This window comes from Oryx dammah, unplaced genomic scaffold, assembly GCF_014754425.2.
Source record: "Oryx dammah isolate SB20612 unplaced genomic scaffold, SCBI_Odam_1.1 HiC_scaffold_2, whole genome shotgun sequence".
Lineage (NCBI taxonomy): Eukaryota > Metazoa > Chordata > Mammalia > Artiodactyla > Bovidae > Oryx > Oryx dammah.
In genome coordinates this window covers 2030704-2056016 of record NW_024070186.1, presented here as the reverse complement: position 1 = coordinate 2056016, position 25313 = coordinate 2030704, and the positions used below count along the sequence as shown (strand labels likewise).

The window sequence follows — 25313 nt, the reverse complement described above, 5'->3', positions numbered from 1 at the left end:
CCACTTATGTTACTTTTAATGGCCTTTAAAAATGTATATACACCAGCTTTAAAAAAGTGTTGCCATGACGAGCATATTGTGAAGTAAATGCAGATGAATCTATTCTAAGTGAGTATCTGCTAGTGACTGAATTGATGTCTTCATTGGTGAGTCTTTTGACCATCCTCCTAAAGTAAAACGTCAACCAAAAACAGGTTATCGTCTTCACTGTTTAACTTAAAAAATGAGCATATGTTTGAGATTTAATTTTACAGTGTTTCAAGTGACTTTTAAATTGCTCTTTTTCAGATCTGTAAAATGTCAAGAAAGTTTTAACATGCATCTTACTGAGAGGGCCATCTTGGACTCTTTGTGTTACTTCACATAAGCAGACAAACCCTACCATGTCATACCATACAAACAATTTTAATCGTGTAGTTACAGTCAATAACCACTCCTAATCAGAACATTTCTGCATAAAGAAAATTGTGATACACTTATAAAAACAGCCAGCTGTAACAAAATAGCTGGTGTTTTCATAGCCATAAACTCATAAAAAAGAAATAACACCTTTATACAGAAATTTTATACAGATGTAGCTTTAAAATTGATTGTAAACCAAAGGAAGACACGTTGCAAACATCAATTATTTTCACATTAATTGCATAATTTTCTAAGGTGATCTATTAGTTTTATTAACCTAAGCTTATTTGCATGATAGTAAAAATTGCATACAACAATAAGAGTGAAGCTTATAGTATGAATTGCTTGGATAACATAGAGCACTTTTTATAGGCAACTGTGTAAAGCACATTTTATCTATTTAAAACTTTTAAGACACTTTGTTTTACTGCCCATCAAAATACATTTATAAATAGAAAAGAACCAGTATGGTAACAAGAGAAGCAATATTACATTTAACGGAAACTTCCAAAAATTAATTACAACATGATGCTGCGGGATCTACAAATAAATAATGAGGACTAAATTGTGTTTCACATTTTCTTTTCATTTTTTAAAAAATCTTGTAACAATGAGAACGAAAAAAATTACAGTGAACTTTTATTTCCAAAATAAAAACAAATTTGAATTACGGCAGTGCCATATAATACAAGGCATTTGTTGGCATATGTCATCTTTAAACTGCATTCCACAGTCTATAGTTCTTTTGCAACATACAATAGAGTAACAAACTCTTTTTCTTTTCTAAAACAAGGGGCGAGTTTCCAAAGATAAGTGTGAAGTGTTACAGAAATAAAGGAAGGAAATGATAATCACAGAAGTTATAATGCTTGTTTTGAGGCTCCAGAATAATAATAAAATTAAAAAAAAATCACTGGTTATCATGCTTACGGGTACACACACCTGGGTGTGTTCCGTGAACACAAATTTTCCATTTTTAATACCAAACAATCCGATGCTTCACCTGGGGCTGCCAAGCAGTTCGTAAGAGAGAGAGGAAAACGTTTAGTGCAGTCAGTATCAGCCTTTCTCGACGTTCCCGTTTGTGCAAGTTTCTGACGATTCCCTGGCCGAATGGCGGAGCGCGAGGCTCGCAGGGCGAGCCCGGGGCGGACCCCCCCCCAGCCCGGGGGTGGGGTGGGGGGCGCTGATGGGGGCCCGCAGCTCAGTCCCTGGCGTCGGCGCTCGCGTCCGTGCTGCCGTCGGCCGCCGGCTCATCCTCGAGCTTCACCGCGAAGAGCGGGCTAGCGCCCGCGCCCGGGGCGCCCTCGTCCGGGTCCTGCAGCAGCTCGTCGTCCTTGTAGTCGGCCACGTCCACCTCCAGGCCCGCGTGGTCCTTCAGCCGGCCGTGGTGCTTGAGGTGGTAGCGCTGGTTCTGGAAGAACTTGATGACGGTGTGTTGCGGCAGGTCCAGCTGCGCCGACAGCGTCTGGATGGCCTCCTCGTCCGGGTGCAGCCCCACGTCCTGCATGAAGCTCTGCAGGATGCCCAGCGCCTCCACCGAGATCTTGGTCCGCGGCCGCGCCTTCGGCCGGCTCTCATCCTCCGCCTCGGCCGGCGCCGCAGCGGGCGGCTGCCGCGCGGGGAGCCGGGGCCCGGCCGGGGGCGGCGGCGCCTGTGCCGGGGCGGGGGGCGGCGCGGGCTGCGGCTGCGGGGGCGCCTGCGGCGGCTGCGGGGAGACAGCGGCACAAGGTCAGCGGGGCCGCGCGCGCCCGGCCACTGCGCACGCCCCGGCCCCGCACGTGCCTGGCCCCTCGCGTGCGCGGTCACCGCGCAACACCGGGCACTGCGCACGCGGCCTCGCGTGCGGCGCACAAGGGCCCGGAAGGAGCAAGCACGTGACCTGCCGGGCTCGGAATGTGGGGAACGGATGCCGGACAGAAACGCAGGCCAGCTGAACGGCCCACGGCACCGGGAAGAAGGTCAGAACGATCGCTAGGAAGGGAGGATCGTGGAGGACCTGGGTGGCTCCAGGGCTTCCTCGCCAGAGGTCAGGCTGGCTCAGTGACACGGCTGAAACTCAGCACTCTGAAAGTGTGAGCCACGTTCACCAGGAGGATATGCCTCCGAGGTGAAGACCGCGCATTGTGGTGTCGGTAATTAATAAAAATTTAAAACGAAGACAGAGAAGTGAAGTGTGCCAAAGGCAGTTTAGGAAGGTGAGCTGTGGACACACTGGGAAAGAAATGTGTTTCGTCCCACTGCAGCAGATGGCTAACACGTGGCCCTGGCTGACAAGGCCTTATGTTCCGAATAAAATAGGGAAGCCTGTGCTCTTCTGCAGCACTCAAAGTGAAAGCCGCTCAGTCATGCCCTACTCTTTGAGACCCCATGGACTATACAGTCCGTGGAATTCTCCAGGCCGGAATACTGGAGTGGGCAGCCTTGCCCTTCTCCAGGGGATCGTCCCTATGAAGGGATCAACCCAGGTCTCCCGCATTGTAGGCGGATTCCTTACCAGCTGAGCTATGAGGGAACGCATTAGCTCTTGTCAATCCAAGGAGTTTCTGAGATTCTTACCTTTGCGAATTTCCTACCAGACAATTCAATCTAACAGACACACATTTCTTACCGAATTGCACTGGGCTGACACTGCAAGATTTTTTCTTACCGAAAAACAAAGGTTTCATTCACCCCACAACGGCTAGTAAATTGTTCTGTCTATACTAAGCTCAGATGTAATCAGGATTTAAATTTAGTGTATATAGACACTTTTTCATAATTAGTATCTGTGCTGTAATTTTCCATACACAATTATACATAAATGTGACACACACACACACACACTCACACACACACTCCAGCTCCAGGATTCTTATCAACAAAGGAAATCAACCTAAGGAAGCCTAAAATATTAGAACGTTTATACTGTGCCCTAAGCATTTCCTTAATCCCCCTAAGAAGCAATTTTATTAAAAACAATTTACATTTTCAAACAAGTACTATTTTTTTTTACTTATCTTTTTTTGTTTTTGCTAAACAGTACATTTTTCAGGCTTCCATGATTATTTTAGTGCTTGATATCCTAAGGGATTTTCTTTCTCAATTTATCTTTAATATATACTCAAGGATTCTTTTTCTTAGTGGATGGATAATCCAATTGTTGTTGTGTGTGTGTATCACCACTCTGTCCCCCACCCCGTGCCCCGACAGACACACACACACAGCAGTACCAAGAAATAATATGCAGCTGATTCAACAAAGAGAGTGGAGAATTTTAAGACTTGGGAAAGCAATGGCATTTTCCCTTAAAGGGGAAAACTAAAAGCATCCCTTTGGATGTAACAGAAATAATTAGTACAGTTCAAGTTCAACATGCTTCGGAAGCAATTGAGGTCAACAACTAGCTAGGCCCAGACCTTCCCCATCTAAATGAACTGGGGATGAATTTAGTGGATCCACTCGGTGGATGAACAGACAGGTCCCAGGTCTTGGGAGGGAGTGATTTAGGTGAGTCTGAGGCTGACCCTGTGGGCGCAGTGTATTTGGCCACCACCACTGTTAGCGTGGCCTTTCCAAGGCTTCGCATCCTGACCAGGGAGCAGGTCTTGGCACCAGCCTTCTATGTGCCCCCCCTGACTGGCTAACTTGAGCAGTACCAGCCACATGGCCGAACGCCTCTAGACTCTCCTTGCCCAGGGGCGGTGGGAGAGGGGCTCTACGGGAAAGACAGACAGACGTGACTCACCCCTAACCTGTGCTCCCAGAGCCGGCAGGGACAGAGCCAGAGTGGAGGCAGGGCTGGGGAGTCGGAAGCCAGATGCCAATTTGGTTTCCCTCCACTCCTCTCTCTGGGACAGAATCCAAGGCATACAACTGCAATCCTACAAACTTCCTCTGCAGAAATGGCAGTCATGCCTTTCCTCGGGGACAGGATCGGTGTTCATGAAAAAATAGGTGGCGTGTCTAAAAATTCAAATTTTGCTGCAATGCAGAAGACCTGGGTTCGATTCCTGGGTCGGGAAGATCCCCTGGAGAAGGGATAGGCTACCCACTCCAGTATTCTTGGGCTTCCCTTGTGGGTCAGCTGGTAAAGGAATCCACCCGCAATGCAGCAGACCTGGGTTCGATCCCTGGGTTGGGAAGATCCCCTGGAGAAGGGAAAGGCTACCCACTCTAGTATTCCAGCCTGGAGAATTTCACGGACTGTAGTCTATGGGGTCGCAGAGAGTTGGACACGACTGAGCAACTTTCAATATGACAAAACAGATTCTTAAGCTGTTACATAGTTCTAACGAAGACTGACTAGCCATAGCAGTGCGGAAGGGGATTCCTGCCGCCTTGGGGGCTGGGGCGCGGAGAGGAACACAGCACACGTGTTGGAAAACCCAGGTCCTCTTTTGCCCCCCGACCGAGATGGCAGGGTACTGTTATCTCCTGCTCAGAAGCCTATGTTCAGACTGGCGGAAAGAAGAGAAATGCCCCTTTCCCTGCTAAGTTTAAGCGTCTGTTTACCCAGTGCTCTACTGCAGCGGCCGAGGTACACGAACCTGAATCTGCTCGGCGGGCACGTGGATTATGTGCGGCGGCCGGTCGCCGTGGTGATGCACCGCGTTGCTCTCCTGTTCGTAGATGGCGTCGCGTTCTGGCTGGGGGAGGCTGAGGAACCTTCGGATCATGGAGAGGTTCTCCCACAGGGTCCTGTTTTCTGGAGAAGGGTCTTCTTTCCAGCGTAACAGCTCGCACAGCCACCCCTTAGAGACAAGGGCATTAGCAGGTCAGTTGAGATCCAAGAGGGGGCGGGGTGGGGAGCTGACCGTTCCCATTAGGAAGTAAAAAGGAAGGACCCTGTGCAGTTAACTTTTTCCCAGCTCAAAACACTCCAGTCTGCTTAAAAAAATTTTTTTAACTTGTTAAAAGAGAATAGGTGTGGTTGTCAAAGAGGGGGCAGAATCTGTTTTTTAATACACAATTCATATTTGCATCTTAAAGGAGGGCCTTACTTTTCAGACTCCAAAGGCAAGAGCCATTTACCCTGGACTCTGCAGAATGTGCCCAAGGAGAAAGCAAGGCTGAGTGTGCTGAGGTTCTGAGGATAGTATTTAGGAAGGGCTGGGACAGCTTTTTAAAATAATTTCCCTAAAAGGATTCCCTAAGTTTATGGTTTTTGCATTAAAAAGGCAGCTCTGTGAGTGTGTGTGTGTTGTGTCAATGTATGTGTGTATCTGTGTCTGTGTAGAAAAGGCAGAGAAAGGATGTGTGCAGTTGTGTGGGCATGAATGTTGTCCAAGGTAAGGCTTCATGTTAGAATGGACATTAGAAGAATTCTCCAGTACAGCCTGGTGCTGTGTGCACACGTGGTCCATCAGGGAAGCACTGTGACAGGGTCACTGGGCTGAGGGAGGTGATGTCCACTGAGCGCCGAGACCTGGACTTCTCTGCTGCGCCCCAAGGCCCACTTTCTGACCCTGACATGCTCAATCCTGACCTACGTGGGCGGATGTGGGGTCGTGGGGCTGGTATGTACACGTAAGTAATACTATGTATGAAACAGACTACCGCAGACCTACTGTAGAGCACCAGGGACTCTACTTGAAGCTCTCTGGTGACCTAAATGGGAGTTAGTTCAGTCACTCAGTCCGGTCCGACTCTTTGTGACCTCATGGACCGCAGCACGCCAGGCCTCCCTGTCCATCACCAACTCCCGGAGTGTACTCAAACTCATGTCTATAGAGTTGGTGATGCCATCCAACCATCTCATCCTCGGTCGTCCCCTTCTCCTCCTGCCCTCAATCTTCCCCAGCATCAGGGTCTTTTCCAATGAGTCAGCTCTTCGCATAAGGTGGCCAAAGTATTGGCGTTTCAGCTTCAGCATCAGTCCTTCCAATGAACACCCAGGACTGATCTCCTTTAGGATGGACTGGTTGGATCTCCTTGCAGTCCAAGGGACTCTCAAGAGTCTTCTCCAACACCACAGTTCAAAAGCATCAATTCTTCGGCACTCAGCTGGACCTTTATGGTCCAACTCTCACATCCATACATGACCACTGGAAAAACCATAGTCTTGACTAGATGGACCTTTTTGACAGTGTAACGTCTCTGCTTTTTAATCTGCTGTCTAGGTATCCGGTCCCATCACTTCATGGGAAATAGATGGGGAAACTGCCTGACTTTATTTTTTGGGACTCCAAAATCACTGCAGATGGTGATTGCAGCCATGGAATTAAAAGACGCTTACTCCTTGGAAGGAAAGTTACGACCAACCTAGACAGCATATTAAAAAGACCTAAATGGGAAGGAAATCCAAAAACAAGGCGGGGGGGGGGTATATGTGTGCACAGAGCTGATTCACTGTGTTGCACAGCAGAGACTAACACAACACCGTGAAGCAACCGCGCTCCAATGAAAACTAAGAAAAAAAACGAGTTTTCCAACAGAGTGGACCGTCTCCCGTTCTCTAACCATCATCTCAGCCCTTCTTCACTGAGCAGCAGGGCGCGGAGGAGGAGAGAAGGGGTCCCGCCCATGGCCGCTCCAGGCGCCCACGGCCGCTCCAGGCGCCCACGGCCGCTCCAGGCGCCCACGGCCGCTCCAGGCTGTCAGCTCATAACCAAGCTCTAGAGAAACATCTGCACGCTAGCTCACGGGAGGACGCCCGGCTGCTCCTCTGCTTCCTCCTGGTCCCTTCTCCCCAGACGCTGGTGGCAGGCTGGCCCGCCCTCCTGCCCACCGGACCACGCCCTCTACCCTCGGCTCTCCAGAGGTGCCCCTCCCCGGCCTGCCCACCTCGGGCCCCGCCAATACAGGCTTTTCCTGAGGCACGTTCTTCCTGGACTTGCCTCCACTTTCTTATCCTCCCGAAATCCTGCCGGGTCCCTCACCAGGTCAGGGGCCTCGGATTCCTTACCTTAGCCTCTGCTTTAGGGAAACTGACCTAAAACAACGGGGCTCCTTGGAAACTAGTTGGATAGGAATGCAAAGAAGACAGGTTAGTATTTGATTTTTAGAACTGGCCAAGGGGAGTTGCCTTTTTATATGACGTTAGGATGAGATCAGAACATGGCATGAGTTTGCTTTCTTTTCCACCGTGAACCACCGGAGAAATTCTCTTCTAACTGTAATACACAGTGGGAACAGGCAAGGCCTACTTTCCCCAAAATGGCCTGGGAGATTTTAAAAGAATAGATGGAGACTGATACACTAGCTTCCCAAGACACACCAACCACCCAGCCAAGGGTGACAGCTGCTAAACCCCATGAGATCTACTAACCCTAACTGAAGCTAAGAGGCCTTTGATTCTCCATGCCACACATCATTTAAACACGTATGTGCCTAGGGACACGCATGCAACCGTGCACTCAGATGGTGCCACCGAGGGCATAATTCCAGGTTAACAGAACAGGCGGTAAACTGAAGGTTTACCAGAAAGAATATTAGCTCAATAAAAAATAACCACGACGACAGTGTCACTGAACATGCTTCTCTTCTAACCATGGCAGTTCTCTGCTGCTTTCCAGAATCAGAACATAGGTCACATTTCACTCTTATCTATGAACGCAACATTAACTACAATTTGAGTAATTGATATATTTGAGACCCACTTGCATAGGGTGCCCTGGAGATGTCTGTTTAGCTCCTACTGACAAATATCTGCTATCTGGATATTTTATACTTTTCTACATCAAAGTTATCGCTTTATTCTTCACTTCTATATTTTGATGCAAGGCAGGTTTTAGATCCATCTGCCTGAAGGCTTGACTATTAACTCTGGTTAAGATTACACCCCTGCCCACTCCCCGTCTCTTCTTTAGCTGTGGAATTGACAGGCCCCAGTGCCTAAACAGAAAACCACTACAATTTTATTTACCTTTAAGAGATGCTAGAAGGTTCATCAAGAACATATTCATTTTTTCTTTACTTAGCTAGGATTATACTCTTGTAATAAGTGCTTAACATTGAGCATCTCTTTTTTTTTTTTTTAGAAATAAATGCTTGTAACCAAAAATTGATAAAAGTTAAATTAAGAACAATTCATGTAAGAAAATCTTCTTGAAGAAAGCTGAAGCACTCCAATAATTTTTTGAATCCTTTTAGAAACTTTTTAAAGTAATGCAGAGATCAGTTAGCACTTGGATATATGTAGGGGGGGAAAAAAACATGTGGATCACAGATGTTCTTTGGAAAAGAAAATCATTAGTTCTTTTAAAATGGCTAATAATGATAGCTAATTCCCAAACAATCACACTCATGCTGGTTTCACAAATATTTCAGAAAAAGAGCCTTGACTCATTCAACAAATATTTTGCTCATATTGTCACTTCTGTGTCTCTATACTTATGAGACAGATTCTTATTTTTATTAATTGCCCATGACTAACATAACATTTCCAGTAGTTTGCTATTAACCTCTGCCCTTAAATAATACTTCCAATTCCTTATCTAAAAATAATGTGATGAATTATAAATCTGAAGCATGTCTCCGCTAGCCTTTCAAGAGACATGATGATTTTAAGAGACTGGAATCAGATGCTTCTTAGAAAAATATTTAACGGTGCAGCTGGGAACTGTTAGGTCTACAAGGCTATTCGAAAAAAACAGAAATGGGGGGAGGGGCGGTGTGCTCTTCTCTTGGTACGTGTCGCTCTCAACAAATAAGGGAAAACAGATATCCTGACAGGCTAGTTCTTTGTCAGCAGAGAAATCAGCTGGCTCATTCCCAATTTACACTGGCAAAAAGAAGATTAATTTACTACGATTCCATTTAAATACCTCGGAATAGTCTGACTCCCTCAATCCTATCGATCAAGATGATGACAGTAATCTGGTCTACGTTTTGCAGGAAGTGACGAGAAGCACAAACGCTTTCTATCTCCCCAAGACCTGTTCCGAGGTCACTTTTCCATAAACGATACTGTTTGAGCATATAAACTCGGGAAGACAATATATGTCAGAATATAGGTAAGATGTGGCAAATAAAAATAATGATTTCCCTAAGTACTATATTGGTCCTTTTAAAATGATACATGTATAGATTTACTGGGTGGAGGAGAGATGGTGAATAAAACGCAAGCACTTTGCTGCAAAATGTGAACATAATTACGTTTTAAGCCAGGTCTCCGGGACTTGAAGTACTGTAAGAGGGGCAGGGAACTGCTGTGACGATTAAATTAGATCACAAGTGTTCTGAACAGTAGAAAAGACAGGAGATTAACAGCCTTAAAATAATGAGACCGATCTATTGTCAGAAAACTAAAATGGCACAAGGAACAACCTAAACTTTAAATGTAGTAAATTTGCCAAGCAACATTACACTGCATATAAAGAGGGCAAAATATAAACAGTAGCCACATGTAAATAAATTAGTCAAACTTTCAGGATGTTCCTACTTTTCAAACTGACAAAGTTTAATTTGACACCTTCTGTTCTAAACCCTTTGTTTCTATTCAAAATCACGCCTTGAGCTGTTGCTATCAATCACAGCACTCCCCCCATTACTTAAAAAAAACTGGCATGGACCCTGAACAAGCTGAAAATGCCATGCAGATGAATTCTGAGATAATATGTTCAAACCTGTTATATACAACACAAATCCTGTAAAGTTATGTATTGTAAACCTACATTTATTGAGAACTAAAAGTCTTAAATCCATCTGCCACAAAGGAAATACTGTTATGTACTTTATAGGAACCAAGAAGCATCTGTAAATGTCTTGCCACCGTAAGCAAGAAAATGGTACAGAAGATGCTAAAAACCTCAGACAGCATGAAATCAATAAGTCTTTGGACTGGTTTTGCTTTAGGGAGTCTATGAAAGACATGGAAGATTTGGGGAGGGTAAGGGGGGCAAAAAAAAAAAAAAGGAAAAGAGAAAATGCGGAACGACTGCCAACCCACTACTGAAAAAAAGCAAAACAAATTCAATGACAACACAATGGCAATTTATCATGGTCCATGAAACACATGACTGTATGCTCATTTTAAAGGAAAAATTAGCAGTTCTGAACTCAATATTCTAATGATGTGCTTTACCGACAGAATCTTGTTGTACCACACAGAAATAAAAATCCTGGCACCTTCATCTCTCAGCTGCTAATTTCCACCCAAACTCCATCTCTGATTTCCATTCCACTCTTTTTAGAACAGTTAATTCAAGTCAATTCCCTTCTACCATTTTAATGGGTAAGGAGTATGCAATGATTTTTCAACGAGTCAGGAAAGCAACTTCCTTGTACCTAGGGAGCCTCAAATACATGAAAAGAGACCACTGGCAAGGCTGGGTCTGTGACAGTCAGGAGCATGGAACACAACTAGTTTTCCAGGGGGAAAGAGACTTTCATGTTCTCTAAGGAAAAAGAGTCACTTAATATAAGGATATGTATATATTGTTGTCATGCACATATACATTTTAAACTTAAGAGCTATAAAAAGAGAAAGAAAATGACAAATAATTCTCACTGCAACTAAGAAGGAAAAATACATTAAAAAAAAAAAAAACCAGAATGGTAATTTGTGTTCTAAAAAGGAAAACATTTTATAGTCTGTATTTATTCCCTACCCCTCACCCTCATCTTTTATGTGTTATTTGCAGAAGTATTTTGTTCCGATCTCTGGGGCGTATAGTATAATAATATATGATATTAAAAGAAATCAATCTAAATAGGGAGGTATTTGATACAAACATTTTAGTGGAAAGCATGAATTACATTTTAGCAAGTAGTAGGAACAGGATTAAATACATAATCCATTAAATAGTACTTCTCACACAAAAAAATTTCAGTATTGTAGACTAAACTACACCAGGCATTTTGAATGAGTACATTTTCAACAACAACTAACTACAGAGCTAGCAATTTATCATTCAGCAAATAATTTTCTACTTTTAAAAGAATCTGTAAGTGTTACTTATGCTAATGAAGACAGTTTTTAATCTGCCCACAAACATGCTAATAGAGGGCAATTTTTTTTTTTTTTATTTACAAAGCTGTCTGCGCTGGAGGGTAATTTCATATCAATGTTCTGTAAGGGGGGTGGTGAGTTCTAATTGTCAGAGCTACTGAATCTTTTACCCTATAAAGGCTTAAAGGTATCACAAAAGATGCAAGGTGACTAATGACGTTTCAAACCACTCGCTGAATGTTCGAGAAGGGACATTTTCACACTTTTTATGTTTTATACGCACCTCCTCAAATACAGTATGGAAACATACTACTTCTTCCGCACCCCTAACACAGAGAAACGCAGGTCTGATGGGGTACACTACCACTCCTAGGTGTGAAGCCTGCATCCTTCCTTCACACAGCAACGTCTAACTTTTTTTTTTTTTTTGAGAACAATCATAACACTTTGAACAGTGAGAAAGAAACAAAAGAGGGGCAAAGCAATACTGGAAGCGCTTTCAATTATTTACTAGGTTAAAAGGGTGAAATGATACTTTAAATACATCAAATTTCATCGTCTGGGCCATTTTTTGGTGGCAAAGTGGTATTGATCTTTCCAAATGCTGAAAATTAACTATTTTCCAGAAGGGCATTATTTGATTAAAGGCATTAAAGTTGAGGGCAAAGAAGCGGTGCACTGCTTCCTCCCCATTCAAATCGTCACGTAATTTAATAAAAACCATCCCATCATGCCTGTAATAAAAACGCTTATCTTAAGATATTGTTCTTTACCTAACATATTAACCTTTAAATGTTATGAAGTTCTTAAGGAGAAAAACCTTTGCTAAAGCAGATTATTCTATAACATAATGAGAGGCCTCCACCATTAACATTAATAAAGATACATGTTCTCTATGGAATTAGCAGGAAATACATGAATCTTCTTCCCCAGCTAACATCTACTTTGTGTAAAGTAAGAATTTCAGTGGGCACTACAAGTAACTTTTTCCTGCTAACTTAACATGGGCCTGAATCAAGAAAACATAGTAAATAAATCTGAGCAGAGATGGAGCAGAAAATGCATTTTCCATTCTAAAAGTAGCATTCTACATCCACTTTATCCAAAGACGGGTTTTAAAAAGAAACATACTTAAATGGAACATATGCACACCTGTGAGCTCAGTCATGTCTGACTCTCTGTGACCCCATGGACTGTAGCCTGTCAGGCTCCTCTGTCCATGGAATCTTCCAGGCAGGAGTACTGGAGTGGGCTGCCATTTCCTTCTCCAGGGGACCATCCCACCCAGGGATTGGACTAGTGCCTTTTGTGTCTCCTGCCCTGGCAGGCAGATTCTTTACCTCTGTGCCACTTGGAAAGCATATGTGTGTATCTCCAAATATATTTATTTTCAGGCTGTGGTTTCTGATGCTTGTATTTTCACTGAAAAAAAAAATCACACTGGTTTTTAAAATTATTATTATTCTACACTTCTAAACTGTTACTGTTTTAAACTCTCTCCAGATTCCACAGTTTATTTAAGGACTCAGCATCTTAGCCAAAATCTGTGGGTTTCCATACTGAATGAATAATGGGTCATAAACAACTATCCATGAATCTCTCACTTGAGGAGCCTTTTGACTCTGTCTTCAAGAGGTTAGATAAAGCTAGCAGAATTTCTGGAGGTTTGGCATTAACAACAAGAAATGTTTCTACAGTTTAGGGGAAGCTCACATTAAAATTTAGTCAATTTAGAAGGAATATTCAGAATCACTGGTAAATGATTTTTATTTATCACTTTTGCTTAAAATTTAATTAAGCAAAAAAAAAAAAAAGAAAGAAAATTACTTTTTCTCTGTGGTTTGACTGTTTACTTCCTTTTTACATTCTCAGAGGCATTGACTTGAGGAAGCATATAAATACGTGTTCTTTTCTTTCCCTATAGATTGTTTGGTTCATAACAAGAGTATCAGATAGTTTGGGCAGAGTAGACAAAAACATAAAAATGGTTCTCACTTAAAAAGACTGCCAGGAAAGTTTTAAAGAATATTTTCAGGAAGAATTTGAGGAGAAAAATTAATGAAGATAAAAGTATGAAATTCTAGACAACATATTAAGCCAGCTGACAAAAAGATAAACTCTTAATTTGAGTGAAACAGAATTTCCGAATAAAGCCTTCATCTTATCTTTTTTTAAAAGTAGATCTGTAAGATAACTAATTTAAAGATTAATTTTTTCAGACTTCAAACTTGCTTTCAGGATGGTGTCTTCAAAGTTTAAACAAAAATCTGGCTTACATGTCTGATACTTGACACGGACTCTAAAAAGAGTTTATGTTTTTCTTTCTCAATCTCGATGCATTTTAAAATATTATGTAAGTTTCAGTCATAAGCTTTGGCTCTTGCTTTACATTTATACCCTCTGCCTTAAAAATCTTCCTTAAGGTGGGGGGGGGGGATAGATTAGGAGTTTGGGATTAACGGATACACATTGCTATATATAAAATGGGTTAGCAACAAGGACCTACTGCACAGCACTAGGAATTTGACTCAGTATCTTGTAATAACCCTTAATAGAAAAGAATCTGAAAAAAAATTTATATATATATATAACTGAATCACTTTGATTTATACTTGAAACTAATTCAAAGTTGTGAATTAACTAAAACTTCAATAATAATCCAAGAAAATAAAAAATAAAATACCACCATCTGTTTAAAAAAATAAAAAACACTTAAACTTGAGTCTTTATTCTCTCCTTCTTCACATCAAGTGCCATTAAAAGACAGGAAACGCGGCATCTCCGAGGCTCCCCAAGGTTCCGGCTGTAACACCCGTTTCAATCTTCACCCCCGTCTCTGCTGCAAAGACCGTCTGCTCCTTCTCACTCTGCCCACCACTGACCTGTTGGCACTAGGGCAACTTTCCTTGAACGATGCTCTTAGGCACCAAATAATCGTTTTAAGTACGTCCCAAGGACAGTTCTCTTAAATTCAGAACAAAACAGCCTTTAAGTAATCATTGCTTTTTCTCTCTTAGGGGAAGCGTATACCAGTGATGACTAGAGCTTTAGGAAAGGAGAGAACGCGCATTACCACAATCAGCTGTAACTCCTACAAAAAGCAAATACAACGTCTGGCGTGGCCTGTGGGACTTCCTGATCCTGACAGGGAAACACACAGGTGTAATTAAGCTTTCTCGAATCCCCTTAGTCCGCTTTGAGATGCCCTTGGAAAAGGGAGGCCAGGATGAAAATCACTGCTCTGGTCTTTGCTTTCAAACCACCCAACGTTATCGTATTGCTCAAAATGACCTTGAAAGCTTCCCAAGAGAGAGAAAAAGGTCACCCTCCCTAGAGCTTCACGGAAGGGCCCTCAGTCACGTGCGGGCTCACTCGCTCGTGTCTGACTCGCTGTGACCCCGTGGACTGCAGCCCGCCAGGCTCCTCTTTCCCTGGGGTTCTCCAGGCGAGAACACTGGGCCGGGTTGCCACTTCCTGCTCCAGGGCGTCTTCCTGACCCGGGGATCCAGCCTGCGTCTCTGGCATTAGGTGGCAGATTCTCGGCCACTGAGCTGCCTGCAAACCCAATCACACTTGGGTCCTAATTCATCGGACCGTTTATCAGCCGTCATTTCTCCACATTCTACGCCCATTCTGTTTTCTCAAATAGAGAAGCCCTCTCCTTTGTTTTTTTCTGCCCATGTAAATACTAACTCTCCTTCCAGTTACGCTCCATCACCTCAGCATACCAGTTAAGAGTTACATCCAGGGCAGGCACTTACGTATGAGACCTTGAGCAAATCCCCCGAGTCCCTGATCCTCCTCGACAAAGTGCAGGTAATAATGGTATTCATCTCACAAGGCCGCGGCTGCTACAAATGAAACAGGGTTCTGTTCAGCCCAGCACCTGGCCTGTAACAACTGCAGAGGGTCTGATGACTTAACCAAAGCACTTGCTGTAAATGGCTCACAGTATAGTAGGGAAGAAGCAGAATTCAAACACAGCTATTAGAGCAAAGCAGTATGTAGTGAAGGTCAGTGACGGGCAGCCATCGCGTGGGAACCAAGCGGAGAGACGGGCGGAATGGTCAAGGACGTCTTTGCTGATGAAGAGTCATGGTGGCTTGGCTTTGAAGAATGGACAATATTCAGTTGGAAGAATAAAGGAAAAACAAAAGAATTAGCAATAAGCTAGGGAAAACAGATGTACAGTCGCTGTGGAATCCACTAAGCCTCCCATTCTTCCACCATCGCTCTTTGCCACACTTGCTTCAGGATACTACTTAATCACCGTGACTTCATCTCCTCTATGTAATGTAGCCCTAAGGTCAATCTGTTAAGAAACCCTACGTCTTCATTTCAACACTTATTCTAATAGTGATTGGTCAAGTGTCTTGAGTTCGCTAGACCCGAATTTATTCTTCTGTAAAATGGGGATAACATTACCAGTGCTCATAGGGTTGTAGGAATTGTTGAGATAATTCACACTAGGGGCTTGGCACACAGTAACAGTATGATGAATGTCAGCTATGATTATTTTTATCATTGTCATTATCACAAATATAATCCAAAGGAATGTGTGTATCTGGGGAGTTAATGAAAATAATCCAGTTACCACATCCCAACCTGAACCCAGTATCTTTCCCCCCCAAACACAGCTCCTTCTGTATAGTATAACTGTTACTGGCATCACCACTCACCCAGTCACCTGGGTGAAAGGTTGCTATCTGAAGCATAGATTGTTATAGTCTTTCCAAAGCACAATGGGAAATGATGAGGGTAGAATGACTAGCAATTACCTTTAAAACACAAATGCCTTTTTCGATCCAATAATTTCTACTTCTGAGAATTAACCCTAAGGAAATAGTAAAGATGTATACAGATATTTAACTGTAATAATGTTCATATTAGCATTGTTTGTAACAGCAAAAGTTGAATGCAACTTAAATATACCTCAATAGGGAATTAATTAAAAGGTGGGTTTAGAGTAAGAGTGAATGAAAGGCATATATGTGCACACATGTGTATGTATGTACATGCATAAACATGCACATACGTATACACAAAAAATACGAATCAGGCTACTTCTAGTTAATTGGGATTTGGGTATTTTTTTTTATGGTCTTTCCTCCTTTATGATTTCCTTAGGGCTTCCTTGGTGGCTTAGAGGGTAAAGCGTCCGCCTGCAGTGCGGGAGACCCGGGTTCAATCCCTGAGTTGGGAAGATCCCCTGGAGAAGGAAATGGCACCCCACTCCAGTACTCTTGCCTGGAAAATCCCATGGACGGAGGAGCCTGGGAGGCTGCAGTCCATGGGGTCTCGAAGAGTCGGACACGACTGAGCGACTTCACTTTCACTTTTCACTTCCATGCATTGGAGAAGGCGATGGCACCCCACTCCAGTACCCTTGCCTGGAGAATCCCGTGGACAGAGGAGCCTGGGAGGCTGCAGCCCATGGGGGTCGCAGAGAGTCGGAGAATCCCATGGATGGAGGAGCCTGGGAGGCTGCAGCCCACGGGGTCGCAAAGAGTCGGATGCATTTCTTTAAAATGTGTTTTTCTATACTGGCTAGTACTATTCTTCAATTTTAAAAAACCAAGGCAAACAGCTTCGGTTAAAAAATCTGACTCGTTTGTTTTCTCCATAAACAGTCATAAATTCCCGTCGATTCTACTCAATATCTTTTGAATTTGCGTCTTCTTTTCCATTCCTGCTCTCTGGTCCCAACCCTCAGCGTTTCGCCCACAAACTGAGGCCGGCGGACTTCTTTACTCCAACCCACCCGCATCTCTGCTGAGTTACATCTGTCATAAACACACGGCAACACGGACAGCCCCATGAAGGGCCTGCTCTTCACCTGCCCGCACCCAAGAGGCTCACACTTCAGTGAGTGAGTGTAAAAATACAGCAGAAGATTCCCTGCAACGCTGAAGTGGCAGTGAGTTGGGGGAATCAGAGGTAAATAGAAAAATAACACAGTCTAAGCCATTTAACATGTGACAAAAAACTGTATGTGAGTGAGTGAAGTCGCTCAGTTGTGTCCAACTCTTTGCGACCCCTTGGACTGTAGCCTACAAGGCTCCTCTGTCCATGAAATTTTCCAGGCAAGAGTACTGGAGTGGGGTGCCATTGCCTTCTCCAGGAAAAAACTGTATCCACTACAATTCCTGAGGGCACTGTGCATGATAGCAGAGTCCAGCAACTCATGATAATGCTGCCTTTCAAAGAAGTCAGATCGGAAATGAGCTCAGCCTAGTAGGGCAAGGAGGCAGAGAGGCCCTGTAGCAGGCTGCTGGGGCTCCTCTGGTGGTGCAGTGGCTAAGACTCCATGTGCCCCATGCGGGGGACACGGGTTTAATCCCTGGTCAGGGAACTAAGATCCAACATACTACACGGCATGGCCAAAAAATAAATAAATAAGTAAATAAAGATAAAATGATGTGTTAAAAAAAGAAGGCTTCTGTCAAAGGCGTATACATTTGACTATTTACAGCAGAAGTTTCCTGGGAAACTTATCTTTTTCCAAATCCCTCAACCCCAATAAATGTGTGCTCTTATACCATAATATTATGAAGCAAATCTCTTATGTTGCATTAAGGCACTATTAAAAACTTACAATATTTATTTTTTTTCTTCAAAATTACAATGATCATAAAGAAAAAATGTGGTGGAATATCTGTATATGCCGTGTGCAAAAAAAAAAAAACCCTATAAAAACATGAACCTGTAACACGAGTAATTTTTAGGTGAGGATTGACTCAGTACACTAATTGTCAGGTTACAAAAATAATCTACTGTGAGGTTAATTTAAACAAATATTTCTGCCATTCCATTTTTCACTGATTTATATAAAACTTTTCAACACTGCAGACATCTCCTCAAATGAGCTATACCTCTCATTACTCATATTGAGGGGCTGCGAATTAAAAATTTAAATCTTCCCTCTATGATATTCTACGAGAGATAACAAAAGAATGTTTAAAACCAGGGGAAGGCAATTCGGGATTGTAAAAGTTATGGGGCTCATATCTTAGAGGAACCATCAAGCGGGCAGGGTCATTACAAGCTCCCAAGCTGCTTATGATTTTGCTGATAAAGTAACACCCATTTTGCGGCCAAAAACCACACTGCTTTATCCATTATGCAAAGCAACTCATCAGAAGTCAGCTTAAATGAGGAACTCAATTTGGGAATTAAAAAAAAAAAGGCTCAAAAGAAAGAAAGGGTGACTATTTCTAGAAGCACCAGGGGAGTCACAGTGATAACGGCCAGGTCAGAATGTACCAGTGAAAGCGGACGTGGAGGCCAGGCGGGTGGGCCCTTCCCGCGGCCGATCCTGCGGTGGAGGGCAGTGCAGAGGGGCAGGCGGAGCCGGGCCGCACGCTGGCCTCCTGGCCACAGAGTCTCCCCGCCCTCCTCCCGCCCGGACCACCTTAGGAGTATGCCAGCTTTTGTGCGGGCAAAACTGCGGCTGGATGAATTAACTCCTGAATCATTCTGCCCTTCCACAAATAACCACAAAGTGCCATCTATGTGCCATCTACCGTGAGGCTGAGACATGGGACAGACAGAAGACGGACCACAGCTGCCAGCACTTACTGGCCAGTGAGGAAGAGCAGCTTAAACTTCAGACTTAAGCTGACAGCCAAGGTGTAGTTTACCTGGCAAAAAGTTCCCAGCCTGAGGGCAGAGGCCCGCTCCCAAATGCTGGGCATCAGAATGCCGGAGAAAAGGCTGTGTACAGGGCTGTGTGTTGTTTGAAATGTCACTGCAATCATTGACACCCAAGCTTACATACTCTGGAGTGCAGGGTACTTTGAAAAATAAGCAACTGAAAAACTAATAAACAAATAAATCTTTCCCAGGTAAATTTAAGAACTCTTCAGCTTATGTTTTTAAAAATTAGACGTTTTTTTTTCTTCTAATGCGCAACTGATCTAAACATTGGTCTCCCCTCTTTTGTGTGATAGACCCTTCTGGTAGTCTGGTAAAGTCCATTGTTTTCAGGACACTGTTTTTATGTGCCAGAAATAAAATACGTAAAATTACAAAAAAAAAAAAAAAAAAACAATTGCACTGAAATAAAGTCATCAAAATTGTATGTTATAGTAATATAACAATGTGTGCTTCTTCATTAACATACTAAATAACAAGATCTAGGAACAGAGCTAAGACCTACCATAATTTTAGAGTGATGAGCAAAAACAGCATTTTGAGATTATCTACTATAAAAATGTGACATGAAAATATGATTTTTATTGGTGACAAATCCTTAGGTATTCCTAATAATAATGTCACTCATTGCCTATATTGATAATTAAGTACCAAATCTCAATAAGACATCAGTGAAATAAAGCTTTTTTAATTCTATGTAAGTTCATGCAGGGACCCTTGGGGGAAGACGAGACACAGGTTAAGAATTCCTGAAGAGGGTGCCCCCCCGCCAACATCTGTGTGTCAGTATACATACATAGACACACACCTAAATATCTATATTTCAAACATTATTCCAGAACTATCTCATATAAGCTCCTAGCGGATTAGACAACGGTGGCATTTAGGAATTCTTGGAACAGATCTCCTTATCATGTTGTTTTTTTTGTTTTTGTTTTTTTGCCACTCAGGCACCACAGCTCTTAGAGATGGGTCGACGGGAACGGTTAATCACTAGTCAATGGTTCCCATGTTGCATTCTGAGGAGCCCCAGGATCCCAGGACTGTTTCAGCAGGGCCCTGGGTGTGTGGGTGTGTGGTGTGTGTGTGGTGTGCGTGCGTGCATGCGTGTGTGAGACCCCACCCCCACTCAATCCCCAAGTCACTGGAGGGAAGACTTTGATCAGATCTACCCATTTCAGGTCCGGAGGAGAATGCGCTCATGAAGTGAGAGTTTACCGGCCTGAACTTTGCTGACCGGCAGTCACACCAGCACACGCGCATGCCTCACTGTGGGTTTACCTGGTCCTGCTATGAACTCGGTAAATGGGTTTACAATCTGAATCAGGAAGCTGACTCAGTTCAGGTCACACCACCTCCAAGCTATAAAGGTAAGCACAGTTAGCAGAGTTGCCTTTGAGAAACGTCTATCTGCCCGGAGAGGAACGCTAACAGTATTTGTCCAAAGACACCTGGGTTTCCTCAACAGAAGAGGAAGAAGTAGTGGGGCAGACACAGGAAGGAGAAGGAAGGGAATTAGGGCAGGCACCCCTTTGGGGGGGAAGGGAGGGAGGCCTGCAAACCAATGATTGGTCCTTCTTCTCCTCACCTCTTCAAAGAGCAAACGGCTATGAAGGAGAGCCTTGCATTTGAGAGCAGGCAGAAGGAAGCTAGCAAAGGATTAAAGAAAGAAAAGAGAGCGAACAGGAAAGACGGTAAAGGGAGGGTAGAAAAGGAGCCCATGACTGTCTCATCGCTGTACGTTCTATACACCTCAGTGCTAAATTTATCCAAAAATATAAACACAACTCTCTGCCTGGAAATTAAGCTTGATGGATAAGGCGTTAGTTCTTATGGTTACCCAGGGTCCAAGTTATTTAGGCTCTTTAATCAAAATACTAAAATAAAATCATTACCCATTAGGCTATTACCCTTCCCCCAATCTCCAAACACACAAGCAAAAATTAATTGCAAGTCAGGAAAAAAGAAGGCAATTTAGACAGTAACAGCTTGGCATGGACCAAGCTGGATTTTCCTAATAGCATTTGTCTGTTTGTGAACGTATATTTTATTTACAGCCTTCACTTCCTTGACCCCATTGAAAGTAATTTATTTTTTACCTAATCTGCATTTCATTTTAACCACCAAATACTCCATCAATGAACCAGTCAAGTAACGCCCTGACAAGTAGCCTAGTGTTGGTATAAGTAACAAACAGGGAAATATTTAAAGAAGACATCTGGGGCTAGGCACTCCTCAGCAGCTATGAGACGTTCCAGGTACCAGGTGACAAGCTTGCAACTAAGTGTCAAGATAACTCCTGCACACCAGCTCTCATTCCCTGCCTTCTTCACCCAGTTAACTCTCCATTTCACCGACCTCTTCCAAACCTGTGATTTCTCGTGGACTGAGTCTATTTTTCCCCCTTCGATGTGCTATCCTGCCCTGAAGAACTTTTTTTTTTAATCAATCCCCTAAAATGAGAAGTTAAAGGTGGACTTTCAGGCATCAGTTAAAAACCCCAAAAAAGACATGTTAAAGGAGGAAGCTCTTTAGCAATCTCTAATCACAGGGTGTTGGCAACCACTACCCCACCACATGGCAACCCAAGGCCAGGCCCCGACTGAACGGAGGTCGCCTCCTGTGTATGTTGGCCCGACTCTGCGAGGTCCTTGACAAAGGAGGCGGCTGTTCCAGCTTTCCAGCAACAAGTCTCAGATGAGAGCACATCAATCCGGAGCCCAGTGTACGCTACATAGCACGGAGTTCACAGCCTGGATTTCAAACAGCCCATTCTCACTACATGTCCCTCATAAATAATTCTTTTAGGCTAAAACACCCCCAAAACAGCACTGTGTCCCCGCCAGCTAAGCCCTTCCATTATTCAAAACCTTGCCTCCTCTGGGACTCATCCCCACACTAACATACCTGCCGGCAGTACCTTCAATCAAAACAGCATCCTTTTTCACACTCGTGTGCCTGCTTCAGCAACAAACTCATGGAACGTGGACCTGCCCGACAGTCTGACCCAACTTAGTTCACTTTCCTCAAGCGAAAAGTTAGAGGCCTGACAGGCCAAGCAACTTGCCTGGGCCTCCCCAGCATGACGGACAGGAAATTGGGACCCCCTACTCTTTGCAATCCCCAAGGCCTTCTCTGAAAGATGACGGTTATGTACAAGTTGTTATATAAACCACAAGTGACTTTGTAGATCAGCACATTTCTGACATAGATAATCAGGAACCACACTCTCCTCCTTCCTTCAGCTTGGAGTAAAAACACAGGCTACACGATAGATGATGCTGATGACTTCAATGATGCTGGTGAAAAATGCTGACATGGAAAATAGAGTAAATATTGAAAGAACAAATCCTGCTTCCTGTACACCTTCCTAAAGATCCATCTGCATAACTGCAGAGGGGGTGGGGGTGGACTGAGCTGAAAGGCAGGTTCAAGTTTACAGACTCCTTTTCTACTAATCTTTAGCCAGGACTTGTTAACAGACGCATGAAAACCGTCTTTGCGTTAAAGAAAATTTCAGTATTTTCCTTGAATAATGGGGATTCTTGCAGTCTCATTAAATTTAATGGAAAGACGTGTTCTCGTCTCCTACTCAAACCTCAAACTTCACACAGACTCCAGCATCCCTGAACAGCTATTCTTTTCTTTTTTTTTTTTTTCGGTTCTTCTTCCTCTTCTCTTTTGTATCCACAGGTATACTTAAGACAAAAAGAAATCCTAACATATGAAAACTAAAGTTTGCAAAAGTGGAAAGCTGGGGATGACTTCTTAGGTTACAAATGGAAACTTTGACTTGCAATGAAACAAGGCAAGTTTCCTTTAAGTGCCAAGTTCAATGACTGCAAAACGTGATTTCATTTGCATGCTGGCTCACCTGTTTTGAAGTAGCTGTGCAAAATTCTTCAGGGTCATTAAAGCAGAGGCAGGACAGGAGTCACAAGCTGTAATTTCTTACCCCCACGTTTCTCATTTCTTCAACTCATCCCCATACAACTAGGTTACAGATACAGCAAATCTGTTTATGGGTGTCCTAGAATGCAAGTGATACCAGCCGCAGTGGGTGGACCTCACTGATCAGCAACCGGTGCTTTCACTTCTGTGTTAAGGAGGATTCTGAGCTCGTATCTGCATTCAACAGTAAGTCAGTAAAGTGACAGGTAATGGGAGACTTTAACCTTCCCCGATAATAGTATCTTGCAAAATGACTACATAGGCTGATTAAGACTGAAGACATCAACCATGTGAACTGCTTAGGAGTTCAGAAGGAAGAGGGACTCTAAGACAAATACTTTCTTTTCCTCCAAAGTGATATTCAGGCCAAAAGAAAAAGAACGAATAGGCAGAAAAATGCTGGTTGCAAAGTTGGAAGATATTATGAAGCAAACACAGAGCAAACAGTGAAAAATTGAGAAGGAAACTTTTTTGTTTTTTAATATAAGGAAATAAGGAAGAAAGGTAAGTGGCTAAAGAAAGGAGAGAAAGGAGAAAAATCCACTATTCCGTGGGAAATGGCACCTCTTATCAGTGAGGAAGTTTCAAAATGAGGCTCATAACTTCAGTAGTAAAACAAAAATAAAGATAAAAAGGAAGAGTGTATTTTATTTGGCATTAAAAGATATTTAACTAGCTCGAACTACATTTTAAATGGCCTCTAAAGTGGATTGTTGCAAGCCTTCTCTAGAGGCACAGTTCTACATCACCACAGAGCCTATTCCTTCCTCCTCTCTTAATTTCAGTTTTCCACCAGCCTCTGCCTTCCATGGCTCCAGTACTTTAATTTCCTTATGGCTGGATTCTTCTGAGACTGGTGATAACTTTGGCCTTAATGATTGCCCTGCACCTGCTCTTTCTGCCAGGCTGTCTCCACTATTTCTAAAGAAACAGAATCCACTGGTTTTCAGTTCTACCCTTCACACTGATTCTGCAAATCAACACACTTCTCTGGGAAATAAATTTTTGATGGGTCCATTTTTGTTTTGGGATTGTGAGGAATATGATCGCCATGCCTAAACTGACAACTTTTCATTGACAAAAATAAGGGAAACTCTCCTTTAAAAAACTGCATATACCCACTGTAGAAATTCTTTCAAAATTTGTTAAAAAAAAAAAAAAGGTTTGACACTGACAAAATAAAAAGGCAGAGACTAAAGGGATATTATCATTTCCATCCAATAAATAAATAAAAGAAAAAAGAAAAACTGTGCAAAAAAAAAAAAAAAAGGAAACGGAGAGTACCATCTTTTTCCATCTGAGTTTTGGCAAAAGTGAAAAAAAAAAAAAAAGGAAGTTGATGATAGTTTAGATAAAACTACCTGAAAAAAAAAACTAGGCAACTTCTCTATTTTTCTAGACAACTTCTGTCCATCGCCTTTTGTTTTTAAGAACATCTCCAACATACACACATGCAGACCCCCAACTCTTAAAAAAAAGGGGGGGCCTGAAATTTTAGTTACACCACATGTGGTTTTCATCTGTGAAAAATGAACAAGCTGTTTGTGGTTAAACTGTCTAATCGCCTGTTATCAATCTAGCGCTGCATTCAAGATTTACAGGACCCATCAGCTTCTGTGCTACATTAGCTGCAAAGGGGGGAGGAGAGGAGGAGGAGGAGAGAGTTTATCCTGAGGAATAATATTTCCAACGCAGCCACGCTCGCACTACATCTGGTTGTGCTGGTAGCGGCAGTTAAATTGAAATATTTCACAGCGTGTGTCAGAAACGTGCAGAATGGTAATTGTGACAGATCTGATTAAGCCCGAGTGCCGCACGCTCCCTGGCCAGCGCTGGTTGTGCAGGTGTGACCTTGTGCGTGCCTGCGTGTGTAAATAAAATTAATTACAAGCGAGAGGGTGAAGGCTCCGGTGACATCACAAAGCGGAGGAACTCCCAAGGGGGAGACCTAATGGAATATTTTCCCTCAGTCTAATAATACAGTTCATATTGACTTGAGGTAATTAGTGGGATCATTAAAGCAGTTTTCCCGGCGTATTTGGCTGCCTGATCAGATTAGTGAAAATGTTCTTCAGAACAAGCCCTGTGTGGTCTGCCAGAGAGGAGGAAATAAAAAGCAACAAAGCATATTTTGGAATGATAAGCAGCGCTGGACTTGTACTCCAGGAAGAAAAAAAAAAAAAAGCCACATACACACAGAACTCTCCACTCCTCTCTGGAGCTTTCAGATCTCATGGTCCTGTCCGTTTTCATTCTGCTATCCGACTTGCGTATTGCTAGACACCTTCTCAACTGTTTCTTTCATTTCCCCTCTCTGCTACATCTGACTGCTCCATCGTGATGAGCCAGCCCAACTCCTCAACAAATCTCTTTTAAACAAGGCCGGATGAAAACTGGGGAAGAGGCTCTTCAGTGACTGCTTTGCCCTTAACTG

At 43.2% G+C, this 25313-nt stretch overlaps 1 protein-coding gene across 3 annotated transcripts in view; it reads right to left on the bottom strand.

Annotated features, from left to right (window-relative positions):
• Positions 1–195: 195 nt before the first annotated feature.
• SATB1 (SATB homeobox 1) overlaps positions 196–25313 on the bottom strand; it is an 80457-nt gene continuing 55339 nt past the window's right edge. For all 3 annotated transcript variants that reach the window (XM_040263462.1, XM_040263471.1, XM_040263451.1), the window contains exons 10-11: positions 4932–5135; positions 196–2110 (exon numbers count right to left, since the gene is read on the bottom strand). In XM_040263462.1, the coding sequence (XP_040119396.1) occupies positions 1607–2110; positions 4932–5135 (708 nt within the window). In that variant the 3' untranslated portion in view covers positions 196–1606. The remainder of the gene's footprint in view (positions 2111–4931; positions 5136–25313) is intronic.